This window comes from Dipodomys spectabilis, unplaced genomic scaffold (assembly GCF_019054845.1).
Source record: "Dipodomys spectabilis isolate Male_0828 unplaced genomic scaffold, ASM1905484v1 ptg000193l, whole genome shotgun sequence".
In the NCBI taxonomy this organism is placed as follows: Eukaryota; Metazoa; Chordata; class Mammalia; order Rodentia; family Heteromyidae; genus Dipodomys; species Dipodomys spectabilis.
In genome coordinates, this window is record NW_024870870.1 from 741,557 (window position 1) to 758,423 (window position 16,867).

Consider the following 16,867-nt stretch of genomic DNA (forward strand, 5'->3'; position numbering starts at 1 on the left):
GAGCACATGTCCCTAATTCCATCACTTCTGTGACTGAGACAAGGCTTGAAAGGTCCAGACCATTTGGCACTTCATAGTGAGAACCTTTCTACAGAGAAGGGGAGAGAATAGCAAAAAGAGCAAATAAATCTTCCCAAAGTTTTGTTACATATTATTTACACTTAGCCATTAAGACCACTATAATAGTATTTTTTTATGACTTCTTACCTACTCTTTTCCTGTTCTGAGCTGTTTTGTTTATGAATCTCTAAGAAATCATATAAGAATCGCATAAGAAATCTATATAAATCATATAAGAAATCATAAAAAATAGTTTTGTTGGGATATTTAATCCAAAAGGAATAATTTCAGGAAAGTATTAAGCACATAAAATGTAATGCAGAGCTGGGAAGGTGGCCCAGTGGTAGAGCGCTTTGACGTGGATTTGTTCTCCTTAAGCAATTACTCCAGGAATAATAAACAGTGGAAGCTGAATGATGTTCATTCAGGTATTTCTTTAGAAATTAAACCAATCTTTATTGGGTATAAAGATCACTTACAATGTCATTACCTACACCCTTTTCATTTAAAAATATTTATATTCTGTAGCAATGTCATTGTCGTTATATATTATTGAAAATAAGAGAACCCATGGGACCTATGTTTCTTTGGAGTTGGCTTACTTCACTTAATAAATTTTTTTCCAAATCTTTCCATTTCCTAACAAATTGGGCAATGTCATTCTTTCTGATGGAGGTATAGAATGCAATTGTATATATAAATACCACATTTTCTTGATCCATTCATCTACTGAGGAGCATCTGGGTTGGTTCCATATCTTAGCTATGGTAAATAATGCTGCAATAAACATAGTTGTGCTGGTAGTTTTAGTATGGTCTTGTTTGTGATCCTTTGGGTGTATGAACAAAAGTGGGATTGCTGGGTCATAGGGGAGCTTTATGTGGAGTCGTTTCAGGAAACTCCATACTTCTTTCCAAAGTGGTTGAAGAAGTTTACACTCCTACCAAGAATGCAGTAGGATTCCCTTGTGGCCCCATCCTCTTCAGCATTTGTTGTTGTAAAAATATGGATTGCTTCACGAATTTGAAAGTCATCCATGTGTATGGGCCATGCTAATTTTTTTGGATCATACCGATGTTAGTGTATGGGCTGCCGGATTAAGCACAGAACATTTTTTATATAGAAAGTGTAATTGATTTTCTTAAACTAGACAATTCCACAAAAAAGTAAGTTCAAAAGAATTTTCATGAAATTTTAGAATCATGCATTTCTTACACAAGCACATATTTTTGATGTTGGCATAATTTGTGGAGGGGAAGGGAAAAATGTTTAAATAGGGATACAAGTAGACCCATTGCAACGATGAAAGGAACTTCACAACTTTGGCACCTCTACTACTGCCATACCTGCAGATTGTAATTTGATTGCTTATTTTGAGGTAGCATCACAATGCCTGGGCCTGCTTGGACTGTGGTCATCCTAACACAATCAAAATACATTGCACCCAGCAAATGGTTAGAGTTTCCTGAAACTTCTTTTTTTTTTTTTTGTCTGGGCTTGCCTGGAACTGAAATTCTCTAATCTCTGTTTTCTAAGTAGATACTATTACAGGCTTGAGTCACTTTATCCAGTAAAAGTATACAATTTCAAGGTATCTTGATATTGCCTATATTTGGGCTTAACATATATAGCTAACCTTAATTTTCTCCCTCTTTTGTTTAATACTCTGAGTTGAAAACATTGACTTTCTTGCTATACATGGCTTTGTTTTCGGTGGAATCCCATCACAATCCAAAAAATCTCCCAAAAGTTTATGTCAAATCATGGAAAAGAAGGCTGCAGGTTGGGAAAAAAAAATAAAAACACTGATCCTTAACTTATATTTGCAGTATATTTATAGTGTTAGTCAATACTTTCTGAAGTATGAGAAGAGAAGGAAGACAGAAATGTGAAAGATGTCAGGTCTCTGCGGAATTTCTGTAGTTGTCACTTCATGTTATATTCTTCCTTAAAAATTGCTTTATTAAAATCCTCTGAGTGGATATTGGTTGGGCTGTTTGGTAACCTTACCCAAGAAATGACGCTGATTTTAGAAGGCTGATGATTTGGTAAATAAAGGAATAATGAGAATGAGCACTGATATTGTCACAGAATGAGCCGACAAGGTTCATTGCTGAACAGCAAAAGAAAGCAGTTTCAAGTCTGATGATGCACATTGGAACATATATAGATAGATACATATATGTATACGTATACAAACACACGTGAAAAAGTATATATCCAGTAGAATATAGAGAGAAAGTTGGTGTGACAAGTATTAAACTATATCAAACTGGTTTCAGGAAAGGTCCAGTAAAATATCAATAGTTTAGCATAGATTTTGCATAGATTTGTAAAGGATGAAAATTCTTTCCTCATTTTATACTTTACAAATATCTTTAGTACATTTTAAGTTTTTTTATATTGTAGTTGGAATATCTATATAATGCTGAGAATTGGAATTACATAAAGTATGCAATATGAATAGGCCAGCCAGTATAGGAAAGTTCATGAGATTCTTATTTCCAATTAACCACCAGGAGAAATGGAGTTCCAGTTCAGATTTTATGTAGAGCACTGGCCTTGAACACAAAAGTACCAGTCAGGCTGTGAGTTTAAGCCCTAGGATCTACAGAAACAAAAACACAAAATATAACTTGGAGTTAGATATTATAATGAAGCATTTTTATATACTCTACATTGTTAGAAAGACTAGATTTCAGTGATATCTTTATAACCTATCATAATAAGTGATATTGTCCATTTATTAAGCAGAAAGGCTTACTCAGATTTATCAGTTTGAAGGTTTCAGTGTATGTTCAGTTGGTTTTATTGCTTTGGTGGCCTGTGACAAGACAATGTCAAGGTGAGGAGTATGTCAAAAAGAAATGTTTTTGACCTAGAATGATTAAAAGAGAAAAGAAAGTAGATGAGTGTGCATGTTCTCAGAGGTTTCACTCTGAAGAACTTAATCTCCAGAAGAACTATGCAGGTATTCTCCACAGTCTGGGAGGAAATGGAAAGTCATTTTTCTTTAACACATAGGTCTTTCTGGGGCATTCTAAATTCAAATGGCAACATCCTCACCAGTGATAACGAATTGTCCAGGGGGGGAAGCAAATAGATATTGCTATAAATTCCAATCAGATCTCAGCAGACTAAATATTTTATGGAATCCCTATTAAAATAATTTCTTGCAGACTGACTGGGTCTTCATACTACATATTTGTATATCGGTGTGTATGTGTGGGTTTGAATAAACTAATACAGCAATGTAGCAAATTAAAGTATTAGTAAGGCCTTTCTCTTCTCATATCATGAAAGCCTGCCACAATTCTCAATCAAATCCCATTCAAGATTCAAATTTTAATGCTGTCCCAAAACTTCTGTATGCAAACCCAGGTACATTCACTTCATTTAAGACGGCAATGATATATGAAAATTTTAAGTCTTCCATGGAAAAAAATTGTATTAAGCGAAGTTAGCCAGGCCCAAAGAAACTTAGGTCCATTGTTTCCCTTAATTGCAATAGCTAGTATATGTCTGATTCATGCAAAAAGTCAGATAAGTTGATGTTAGGGAAATGAACCCTAATATATGTATTCAAATGTTTTTTTTTCTTTTAGGTGATTGTTTTCAACACATTTATAAAATTATTTCTTTGTTGCTTTGTATGTCCCTCTCCCATGGTATAACCCCTTGCTTTCACTGTATTTAAGGTTGGTAAAATTTGTGAAGGGGAAGGGAAAAAAGAAATGTTTAAATAGGGGTACAAGTGGATACATTCCAACAATGAGATGTACAAGTCGTTATATGGAAAAACGAACTTTACAACTTTGGTGGGGGCGGGGATGAGGATTGGGTAGAGGAGCAGGGGAGGGTGGATGGGAAGGGATGGGAAAAGGAAACAAAGGAGGAGGCTACAGTGCTTGATAAGAAATGTACTCATTATCTTGCCCATGTAATTGTAACCCCTCTGTACAGTATTTTCACAAGAAAAAAAGAAAAAAAGAAAAATTTAAGTCTTCCAATTACGTTGTCACCAAGGAAACATGTACAATATTTCCTTAAAAAATATCTAGATTGTAGAACTTTAGCCAGAAAATTGAAGGAGTATACATTATAGGATTTAATTTAAATATTTAGTCACTGAAATGGATATTCTATATCCACAACTTAGAGCCCTTTCAAAATACATAATTGCAAACCTCATCTATTACCATCTTCCGTGAAGAGTCCTTGCTGAAAACGAACCAGATGTGGTAAACCAATTAAAATGTACGCCATTGTCAAATGCTGTTGTTTTAAAGCATGGAAGTGATAGAACAATTAATGCCAGTGAACAGCTGGTTCTAAGGAGTATGGATAGTGATTACTTTGGACTCTAGGTGGAAAAATCCACAGATGTTTCAGATTGTGCTTCGTTTTGGCATTTGTGAGATATACTTTAAAAAGCACAATGAATGAAAGCATGTTGTTTTATAAAGATTTTCTGACTGACAAACCAGGGAAAGAAAACTTATTGAAATATTTCAAATAAGAAGACAGACAATAGGGTGGGTAAGATGTGGTATGCAGCTTTAAATACAGACTGAAGCAAACCAAAGAATGGGAAAATTTTTTCCCTTAAAAGCTTTCTGGGTGTATTGTGCTATACACTATAATGATGAAATGATCATTTCTTTGGAAAAGTCATGAAACAACATTGTCACCTGTTGAATTTCTTTATAAAGTGAATCTTAAATGACAAGAATGAAGAAATTTAAATATGTTAATAAAACATTATCAAGTATTACTTTAGTTTTTGATTAAAAATTAAAGCAAACCGGCAGACTACTAGTCCATTAACATTTATGTTTCCTGTCATATTTATTTTCCTTTTGTTCCTCTTTTTTGGGTGGTGATATTTTTTTTCAGAAAGGCAACCTAGTCTTAACCATTACCCACAAAATTTATGCTGTCATAGAATCTGAGTTTTTTTTTATTAAATTAAGACAATAGTAGGCTCATTTTATGCCAAACCAAAACATAAACACCAAAAACATTTTTCACTAAAAAACCATTCATAAAAAATCATGAGGTGGAAAAGGCTCTGGAGGACAGGTCTAATCCAGGCGCCGGAGGAAAGGTTAGGAAAACACCTGAACATGTGGCATCCCAATGCAGGGCAGCCGGTGCAAAATGCAAGTATCCCTTACATGGGGTGCCCTGGAGGTTCCAATCCTGGGTGTCCACCTCCTTTGTGCCCACAACCTGTAAATCCGGCCATTCCTCCTGGTCCTGTTCCCGGGTGTCCCTTTCCTCCAGGACCTCCCCAGGGGAACCCAGCTTTCCCTCCATGTGGGCCCTCTTACCCTGTGCCACAGCCACAGTATCCAGGATAACAACCCTCAGGTCCTTACCCACCCCATGCCCACCACCTGCACCTGGCATGTGTCCTGTGAATCCCCTGGCTCCTGGCATAGGCCCACGAGCCCCAATGGACAAGAAAACACTGAAGAAAATGAAGAAAACACATAAAAAGATGCACAAACACCACAAGCATGGCAAGCATTCCTCCTTTTCCTCCTTCTCTTCCAGCAGAGACTCTGACTGAATTCAGGGCCTGGACCCTCCCCTCAAGTCTCACCAGTTTTGCTCTCATCAAGCTTCTGCTGTGGTGTTGTACTAGGGGGAAATTAGCGCTCTGATCCCCGCCCCACCCTCATCTGAGCCTTACCCTGCTGTTCAGCCCTGACTGGCTAGGGAAATGGGTAAAGTATTTCTGTGGGCTAGTAAAGACCATCTCCTTCCTGGTTGATCGATCTTTTGTTTTCTTTTTCTTTTTTCTTTTTTTTTGGTTCAAGACTGGGACTCCAGCTCAGTACCTAATGCTTTTACTCATTTGCTGGCACTCTACCAATTGAGCCGTGCCTCCAATATCAAGAGCTGAAGACTTTAACAGAGGAGCAGTTTTTTGAAGATGGTGAAACCTGTGAGCTAAATGCTGAAGACAAGTTTAAATTCTGTAAAATGTGAGTTTTTTCCTTCCATTTCCGTTTGTAATACGTGTGGTTGGTGGAAATTTCATTATGATAAAAAAATACTGTATTTTTTTTAATAAAGGTAGCATACTAGGATCATTTAGAGCTAGATATATTCCCAGTAGGCCTCTTAATGATTTCATTAACTGCAAGGCTGCCTTGATTCAAAGCAAGAGTCCATTTGGTTGATGAGCTTTCTTGAAATGTAATCTCTACTACTTAGCTCAACATGCTAGCTCAGGTCCTACTCTCATTTTCCAGTTCTCAGTCCAAATAAAGCTATTTTTTTCTGGTCAAAAAAAATCATGAGGATTTGGGGGAAGATGGAGGAGGAGAAGCTGGAGGGTAAACAAGCTCTTACATAGAAAGCAGTTTTAATGTTCCAGTGAACAGTCCTAGGCTAGAGAGTCACACCAAGTGTGCCATCACAGTACAGAGAGTTTGGCCAAAGAGGGAAAATCCAGGCAAGATAACAGATCTGAGCACTTGCCAGTAGCCACAGCTGAGGTGGCAGTAGGGACAGCGCCACTGGCTGTAGCCCCCATCCCTACAGAGAGAGTCCACGACAAAGGCCCCAGATGTGGCCGGTGAGTGGATTCTACTCAACACCAGCAAGAACTAACAAGGAGCAGATATCTTCATCCTGCAGATCACAGACCAGAGACGACGCAGGAAACAACACTCTGGCATGAGTAGAATCCTGACATCCTCACTCCTTCTCAGGGAGCAGAGGAGGGAAGGCCACCCATCCCCCACTACCAGAGATCTCCATCTAAGATACTGACCTCCACAGGGCTGAACTCCAACTCAGGCCTTGGAAGAAAACAAAAGAGTCATTTAGTAGGTCACAGGAAGTAGACATGTCTTGCCAGGCTCAGCTAAACCCAGGGGAATGTCACCCCACCCAGCCAGAAGAACCAGTGTCCTCAGAGGAGTGATTTCCTTCACAGGGTTAACAGAGCCAGAGGCTGCCCCTCCCTACAGCAGCCTAGACAAACAATTGAAACTCAGTAAAAAAAAAAAAAAAAGACCCTGAGAATGGGTTCCATGAGTGTTTCAGGAGTTGCCCCACAGGGAAAAGCTACTGTTTGCTGAAAGGCCTCAACCCTACCTCATCACGGCATTTCCACACTGGAGGAAACAGCCATCTCCCTCTTTTGTGATACTCAAAGCAGATCTCCCTTCCACCGAATAGCCTGGGAAGAGGATCACAAAATCCTGGGTAAAGCAGAGCATTTTTCTGCCAGCACGAAAATAATTGACTTAAGAAACCAGTCAAGCAAAAGGAAAACCAAACACCACAAGCACACCAGAGACTCCACCAAGAGACTGGTTATGGACACAGAGGAGATACAGGGTCTTCCCATTCCCCCCACGCCCCACAAAAAAAAAAAAAAACCCAAAAATCAAAGAAGTCTTTTTTTAACCATTTTTCAATTTTTATTTTTTAAAAAAGTGTTTGATGTTAATTTTTTTCTCATAATTTTTATTTTTGATGTGTGTGTGTGTGTTTAATCTCTTTTGACATTTTGGTCCTTTTTTATTGTTTTCATTTTTTTCTCTCTCTCTTTCTTTTTTGTTTGACTTAATTGCTGTTCAGCTCATCCCCAGATATATACCTGTGGTCAATTATTAGACCTTATCCCCCATTGTGTACATACTTACTCCTGAAATTTATTACTCGATTCAAAACATCTTAGGCTTAATTTCTTTAATAGCAGTATTATCTCTTTATACCAATATAATTTTCAATTAACTAATTTTAGTTTTCTTTTATTTTTTAGTTTTTCATGTTTCCTTTCTATTTCTCCTCTCATATCATCCTATCCTTATCTTCTCTCAATATCATTTTTTAAACTTACATAATTTTTAAGTGTTTCACTTCTTAGATTTAAATTTTTGTTTATCCATTTTTTCTTTATTTTTAAAAAATCTCTCTCCTATCATTCTGTCCAATCCATTTCCCTCTCAGAGATTAGGACTTGGTTAAATTCACTCTTCTTTTACCTTTGCACATCCCTCTAATCCTATTTTCCTCCACAATTTTCCCTAAATCTAATAATTTCTGGTGTGTCAAGTTCTTTTTGCTTTTATTACCCCATTAGTCCATGGTTGTTTGAAGATGAATAGGTTGTATCTGATGAAGTAGATTGTATCTGCAGCCATTTTGACTGTGCAACTACAGGATTCTGGTTGATGCTTGCCTTAAAATAGTGGTCTAGCACAAAATTGGTTTTACTTTCATACCAAATGGGCAGAACAAGCCGGAAAACACAAGGAAAATGACAAGTCCAGGTATATGAATTCCAACTCATGATAATCAGGTGACAGAATACTTAATGAATAATCCAGAAGAGAGTTCCCAAAAAGCTCTACAAGCACTACTGGTATACATGGTGAATGAATACATTGAAAACTTGTAAAGGACTCATTGTGAGCATGATAGAGAGTGAGAGGGGGCAAAGCAAAGATTAATACAGGAATCTTGTGAGCATGAGGAAGCTACTCAAAGATTAATATAGGAATTGCACACGAGCAGGTTGAGAACAGTCAAAGAGAAATACAGAAATCGCATGAGAAGGCTGAGATCAGTCAAAGAGAAAGACAGGAATTGCATGATCGTGAGGAAGCTGTTCAAAGAGTAATACAGGAATTGCAAGAGAGGGATGAGAATACAGCAAGATCAATAAAGGCATTCATGGAATCCATGAACAGCCAGCTGAATGAATTCAGGGAGACCACAAAGGGAATGCTCAATAGAGCGCAAGAAATGTAATGGGAGCCCAAGGAAACCATAACCAATCAAGTAAGTGATTTGAGAAGAAACACTGACCACCAAATTAAGGAAGTAAAGTTTATACAAGACCTAAAACAAAATTCCAACGAACAATTTGAAGCCATCAACGCCAAACAATTAGAAGGAAAAGAAATAAAAACAAAGTAGAAAGTCTTGACAGTTGGTTAGACCATGCAGAAGATCGAATCTTGGGCATTGAAGACAGCCTAGATATTATAAAGAAAGAATGTATAACTATCCAAGACAAATCCAAGAAATATGATAGATCTATTCAACATTTGGAAAGCACCATCAGAAGGCCTAATCTGAGGTTAATGGGTGTAGAGGAGCACCTAGAGACAGAAGTTAATGGTTTAGGAAATTTATTTCACAGAATCGTAGCAGAGAACTTCCCAAACATGCAAAAAGATAGGCCTATTCAGATACAAGAAGCTTTTAGAACCACCAAACAAGACTTACAAAAGATACTTGAAGATGTCCTACACATAGAAAACCAACAAAACCACAATAAAGGCCAAGAAACAGGCTCCAAGGGAATAAAATTAGAACTTAACACCAAAAGCCACCAAAGAAAGTCCTCTAACACATGGAGGCTGAACAACACACTGTTGAATCACCAGTGGGTCATGGAAGAGATTAGAAAGGAAATGCAAATGTTCATGATATTCCACAACAATGAACACATAAATTACCAGCTCCTCTGGGACACAGGAAATGCAGTAGTCAGAGGCAATTTTATAACTCTGAGTTCATACATCAACAAATTAGAGAGATCTGAAACCAACAATTTAAAGAGACATCTGAACCTCATTGAAAAAGAGCAACCAAATAAACTCCAATCCAGTAGATTGAAAGAAATAATTAAAATTAAATCAGAATTAAACGAATTAGAATCCAAAAAAAAATCATAGAATCAACAAAACAAAGTGTTGGTTCTTCGAAAAAATTAACAAAAATTGACAGATGCTTAGCAAATCTTATCAGAAAAAGAAGAGCACACACGGAAATAAACAAACTCAGAAATGTGCATGGAAACATCACCACAGAAACAACCAAAAGCCAGAACATTAGAAGGGAATACTTCTCAAACCTTTATGCTAATAAGTTTGAGAACCTGGTAGAAATGGAGCTTTTCCTAGCAAATATTGACATGCCAAAACTAAACCAAGATGAGTTTAATCAAATTAACAGGCCCATATCAAGCATTGAGATAGAAGCAGCAATAAGAGAACTCCCATCTAAGGACCAATGGATTTACAGCGGAATCCTACAAGGCCTTCAAAGCAGAGCTCACACCAATACTCCTCCAACGCTTCAATGACATTGAAGGAGAAAGCGCATAACGAGACTCATTCTATGAAGACATCATAACCCTCATCCAAAAACCAGGCAGGGACTCATCAAAGAAAGAGAACTAGAGGCCCACTTCTTTGATGAACATTGATGCAAAACTTCTCAACAAAATTTTGGCTAATCGACTTCAACAATTCATCCAAAAAATCATACACCACGATCAAACATTATTCATTTCAGGGATGGAAAGCTGGTTCAATATACACAAATCAATTAACATAATTCATCACATCAACAGGAGCAAAGATAAGAACCACATGGTTATCTCAATAGATGTAGAAAAAAGCGTCTGACAAGTTCCAAAACCCCTTTATGATGAAGGCTCTGGAAAACTAAGGAATCCAGGGAACATTCCTCAATACAATAAAGGCTGTATATGACAAACCTTCAGCCAGCATTACACTTAATGGTAAAAAAAACTAAAGCCATTTCCTCTTAGGAACTAGACAAGGATGTCCAATCTCTCTACTTCTCTTCAATTTAGTATTAGAATGCCTCGCTACAGCAATAAGACAAGATGCAAACATTAAAGGATCCAAATAGGGAAAGATGAAATACAACTTTTGCTCTTTTCAGATGACATGATCTTTTATTTAAAGAATCCCACAGAATTCACTCCCAAATTACTCATGCTGACTCAAAATTTTGGCAAAGTAGCAGGGTATAAAATTAACACTCAAAATCAATGGCTTTAATGTATGCCAACAATGAGAAAAGCATGGCTGACATAAGGAAAGCAACTCCATTCGTAATAGCCCCACAAAAAATGAAATACATAGGAATTAGATTAACCAAAGAAGTGAAAAATCTATGATGAAAACTTAAAAAACCTGAAAAAGGAAATCAAAACAGAACGTAGAAAGTGGGAAAATCCCTCCATGCTCCTGGATTAGAAGGATCAACATCATGAAAATGGCAATATTTCCCAAAGCTATGTACAAATTCAATGTGATACCTATGAATATTCCAACCTCATTCTTCAAAAAAAATAGAAGAGGCAATCCAAAAATTCATATGGAACAATAAAAGACCCCGAATAAAAAAAATGATCCTCAGAAAGAACAATGCCGGAGGAATATCTATAGGAAATTTCAAACTCTACTACAAAGCCATAATAATCAAAACAGCTTCGTACTGGCACCAGAACAGATCTCAGGACTAATGCAATAGAACTGAAATCCTAGAAATTAACTCACAGATATATAGCCATCTAATCTTTGATAAGGGAGCTAAAAAAAAATAGAATGGGAGAAAGACAACTTCTTCAGTAAGTGGCTGTCAAACAAAATTGGTTAATCACTTGTAGAAAACTAAAGCTATATTCTTATATATCACCCTGCACCAGGATCAACTCCAAATGGATCAAAGACCTGGAGTTACAGCAGACACCCTAGGTCTCCTTGGCACAGGCCAAAATTTTCTTAATAGATACCCAGAAACACAACAAATCAAAGAAAGGTTGGACAAATGGGATTACATATAATTGTAGAGCTTCTGCATGGCAAAGGATAAAGCTAGCAAGATCAATAGAAAACCCATGGATTGGGAGAAGATCTTCACTATCCATACAACAAACAAGGGTTTCATATCTAAAATATACCTGGAACTCACAAAAGTAAATCCAACAACAAATCCTCAAACAACTGCCCAATAAATAAGTGGGCTAAAGACTTAAAGAGAAACTTCTCTGAAGAGGAAAGAAGCATGGCTAATAGACACATGAAGACATGCTCAACTTCCCTAATCATAAAAGAAATGCAAATCTAAACAGCATTGAGATACCACCTCACACCAGTTAGAATGGCTATAATCAAGAACTCTAATAACAACAGAAGCTGGAGGGGATGTGGACAGAAGGAAACCTTACTGTATTGTCGGTGGGGGTGTAAACTTGTTCAACCACTTTGGAAAGTAGTATGGAGGCTCCTCAAAAGAATCCACATAGAGCTCCCCTATTTCCCAGCAATCCCACTTTTGGGCATTTACCAAAATGATCACAAACATAACCATACTAAAGCTACCAGCACAACTATGTTTATTGCAGCATTATTTACCATAGCTAAGATATGGAACCAACCCAGATGCCCCTTAGTAGATGAATGGATCAAGAAAATGTGGTATATATACACAATGGAATTCTATGCCTCCATCAGAAAGAATGACATTGCCCCATGTGTTAGGAAATGGAAAGACTTGGAAAAAATTATATTAAGTGAAGTAAGCCAGGCCCAAAGAAATATAGGTCCCATGGTTTCCCTTATTTGCAATAACTAGTATATTTGTGAGACAAGCAGAAACGGTCAGATAAGTTGAAATTAGGTGAAATGAACCCAAAGATAAGAACTCAAATGGTGTTTTTTCTCTTGCTATTGTTTCTAGCATATTTCTAAGATGATTTCTTTGTTGTTTTGTATGTCCCTCCCCCATGGTATAACCCCTGTTTTCACTGTATTTGATGTTGGTATAATTTGTGGAGGAGAAGGGAAAAACAAATTCTCTAAATAGGGATACAGGTGGACCCATTGCAACAATCAGATATACAACACGTTATGTCGGAAAACGAACTTTACAACTTTGACACATGGGTTGGTTTGGGGGAGGGGAGTTGGGAAGGGATGGTAAGGGGAAACAAAGGAGGGGGCAACAATGCTTGATAAGAAATGTAATCATTACCTTGCTCATGTAATTGTAACCCCTCTGTACGTATTTTCACAATAAAAAAAATCATGAAATTTAAAGTAAAAATCCATGTCAATTTTTTGGTTTTTTTTGGTCATGCGGCTTGAATTTTGGGACTGGGCACTGTCTCTCAGCTCTTCAGCTCATTGATACCTCTGTACCACTTGAGCCACAGTGTTGTTTCTACTTTTCAAGTGGGTTATTGGAGATAAGAGTCTCACAGACTTTTCTGCCCAGGCTGGCTTTGAACCACTATCTTCATTCTGAGACTCCTGAGTAGCTAGGATTACAGGCATGAGCCACCAAAGCCCAGATCCAAGTCAATTTCTAAAAAGCAAGGTTATTGAAACTTCTGGCTTTTTCCAATAAACAATCTTTCTTTTTAACATTAGTTTATAATTATGAGTTATTTTTTGATGTAACTGTGAACTTTTTAATAGAATCAAACATAATTTTTACTATTACTCAGTATTTCAAAAATTCACTGTAATTAGCTTTCCCCAAAGTAAATTAATTATATACTACATTGCTCTCTATTATTACACTCTATATTACATATAGTGTGAAGCGAAAATAATTTGGACCATTTCATATAAATTATTAGATGGTATTTTAGCATTATAAATTCCCATCTGTGATTTTAAAAGAAGGAAAGATGATTTTAGAGTTAAAATCAAATGGAAATGTGTTGTGTGTCCTAATTAAAGCAAATTTATGAGTTCATACAGACAAAATTATTTTCTTTCCACTAAAGGCTTTGAAGTAATACTATTGGAAATAGTGAGGCAAGAGGAAGAAGAATTCAAATCATGTCAAAGAATGTGTCTGTTATTCTGCTACCCCCTCCATTAAGAAGTCCTACCTGGTCCCAGATGTCACAAAACTTCAAGTATCTCTCTTAGAAATCTATTTGGAAAAGTTCTAAATCACTGATTATTTATGTACTTTCTGTTATATGAAACAAAATATAGACACAAAACAACTGAAATAAAATGCACACATCTGTTGAAGTCGCCACAGCTGGAAAAACAACCAACAAAGTAGAACTCCCCCAGGAACAAAAACTAGTTGTGCCTGGTTGTTTATAAGCAAAAAAACCTCAAATACATGATACCCTTGAGTAGATCCATAAAGATAACTGTGTCTCAGAAATATGGTTGTGTTATGAGAAGTACAAGTTGTCATGTCGAAAACGAACTTTACAACTTGTTGGGGGGGGGAGGATTAGTTGGGGGGCGGGAGAATGGGAAGGGATGGGAAGAGTAAACAAAGGAGGAGGCTACAATGCTTGATAAGAAATGTACTCACTATCTTGCCCAGGTAATTGTAACCCCTCAGTACAGTATTTTCACAATAAAATATTATTAAAATTAAAAAAAGAAATATGGTTGTGTTAATTTGTAATTAAATTCATCTAGATGAAGGTAATATAGCAAATCACATGAATGGATCAAGTTGTTTAAAACAAATATGACTGTATGTGGAGTGGGAGCTGCACATATTAAAAGAATAAAATAACAAAAATCATGACATACTTAAAAAATTCAGAAATGCAATGAATAAGTCCAATAGTATCCATGTTGAGACCTAAATCCTACTGATTTAACAAGAACAAAATATACAAATAATAGAATCTGAGCAGGGTACCTGAGTATACATAATTTTAAACTACTCCAAATTGTAGAAGACTGAATGTAGGTTATCTAAAGGAAAACATCAACCCATGATATAAATGACACTACAAATTTCATGAAAAGATAGAAGTAGATTCTAGAAAATACTATTTTAATAAGTGATGATGAAAATCTTTTTAGTACTGACAAAATTACATACCCAGTTAGTTAGATCCAAGATACTCAAGCTGATTTGAAATTTTGGCAAAGTAGCAGGATACAACTATATCGTTAGTATGGATGTTGACTCTGGCATGGAATTAATTTCCTCTTTGATCTGATAAATGAATATATGAAAGAACAGAACTTCAGCTAAATATCAAGACCTAACTAAACATATAACCAGAAAAGTCTTCATGCAAGCCGTATTGCAACTGGGATAAAAGAAGTATCAGTCATACTGATTCTGTATTTATTGTAAATGCTGATTTTTTTCATAAATTATTTCTTTAGCTTGCATTTTTAAAACATTGTGTTAATGATGTATATCTTGGTAACTAATTTTGGATTCCTCCTCCAATTTAGTTCTGAGTATAATGTCTCACTTCAGTTCCTAACCCATGAAATGATATTGTTTACAAAACAACTGCTATTTATAATACATTATTTATAATACACAAAATCTCATAAGCATGACACCAGTAAGCATTGGTTAACATTTTGATATCATGGTCTCATGACTGATGAGGCTTATCTGTATGAGTATAATTGTACCTAGATTCCTCAGGCTAAATTTAACCACTGTTAAAAAATGTTTATATCTTTATTTCTCACCCATCGAAGATTAAACCTGAGTATAAATCCTAAGGAAAATGATAAGGTGAGAGTCTAGCTTTTCTAGATATAAAATAAACAAAATGCAGCGTAGAGTAACTCACTGGTTTAAAGTCAACCTATTTCTCCAAAACATTCTAAGCATTTCCTTACAATGTGTGTTATTCTCAAGAAGGGGGGGAATGTGAGAAGAGGATTAACCAAGCTTTGTCTTCAAATATACATAATTTGGATTTGCCTCTTTATTTTGCTATAAGCATTTTTGATAAAATTTGTTTGAATAATTCATTTCCAGGTCAGCTATAATATATCCTAGTTTTATATTCCAAAGTACATTCAGAAAATGCTATATAGCAATTAAGTAAAGAAAGTCCAGGCAGAAAAAATGACATTTCTATACTATGTGATGCCCAATTCTTAGGTATTTCATTATGCCCCAATTTAATGAATGTGATTGTTTAAATCTTCATAAAGTATTAATTAAAATCGATCAGTGTCTTATAAAATAATTGTGTATAATTTTATCCTAGAATCATTCAAGTACTGCCCATTCAATCATAGCATATGTCACATTCCATTGGTATTCACATGGATACGAATAAGTTTCTTAGGATCTCCCGCCTGCCATTTGGAGGTGGCAGAACCAGGATTCAAACTATTCAAACTGTGGGCTCCAACTCCCACCACTTCAACCTGATGATAGGGAACTCACCGGTTTGTCCAAGAACATCAGCAAGACCAATGATTAGACAGGCACCAGTGACTCTCAGCAGTCTTCTTTGATACTTACAAGGCTGTGATAGGAGGATCATGGTCAAAGTCACCCTAAGCAGGAAAGTCTTTGAAACCCCTGTCCAACTTCAGTGCCAACAAAGCCAGAAGTAGAGCCTTATGGCTCCAGTGGTAGAGGGCTAGCTTTGAGCAAAAGCAGCTCATGGACTGTGCCCAGATCCTGAGTTCAAGGTCTGGGACTGGCAACAAACAGACATAAACAATAATCTGTTCAGCCATCCAGCTAAAGCATGTCACCCTCTTGTCCCCAACTGAATTGGACAGAGTTCCCTGGGAAAGGGGCTGGGAGAGCCATTGTCATCTTGACTCTGCCCATTCTGCCTGCATCACATGATTTTGGCCACATCATTATTTCATGGTTTTTTCTGACCAAAGGGATACAAGAACACATTCCATGCTGCCTGGAAGATGGACTAGACTCTGTTAGCACACTCGGAGGCTGAGATCCACAGGGGGAAAATCCTGCCACAGGAGCATGGGCCCGCTGCAGGCACCCAGGCCACCCGGCAGCTCAGTGACAGACTGAGCTGGAGCCACAAGCCCTCTGGCCCATGAGCTGCCACCACAGCATGCGTGGGGATGGGAAACAGGACACATGGGCATCTGAGAAGAAAATCTGCTTCGTCCATGACCTGCTTGTTGAGGTGTACTTCCAGAGTCCAACAGGTGAGCTCCACCATTGATGCAGCCAGCTGTTGGCACACATCCAAACCATCGAGGAGTCCTTCATTGTGTGT

At 37.0% G+C, this 16,867-nt stretch overlaps 1 protein-coding gene and 1 non-coding gene across 2 annotated transcripts; one reads left to right on the forward strand and one right to left on the reverse strand.

Moving 5' to 3' along the window:
• Positions 1–1,059: 1,059 nt before the first annotated feature.
• Positions 1,060–1,165, reverse strand: LOC122121705. Its single transcript, XR_006150022.1, has one exon. It is a non-coding gene; the product is annotated as a U6 spliceosomal RNA (small nuclear RNA).
• Positions 1,166–5,181: 4,016 nt separating this feature from the next.
• LOC122121677 (proline-rich protein 13-like) lies at positions 5,182–5,635 on the forward strand. The gene is given in 2 exon segments (XM_042695856.1): positions 5,182–5,442; positions 5,445–5,635. Coding segments are annotated over 2 exon segments (447 nt in total). The 5' UTR covers positions 5,182–5,186.
• Positions 5,636–16,867: the final 11,232 nt, after the last annotated feature.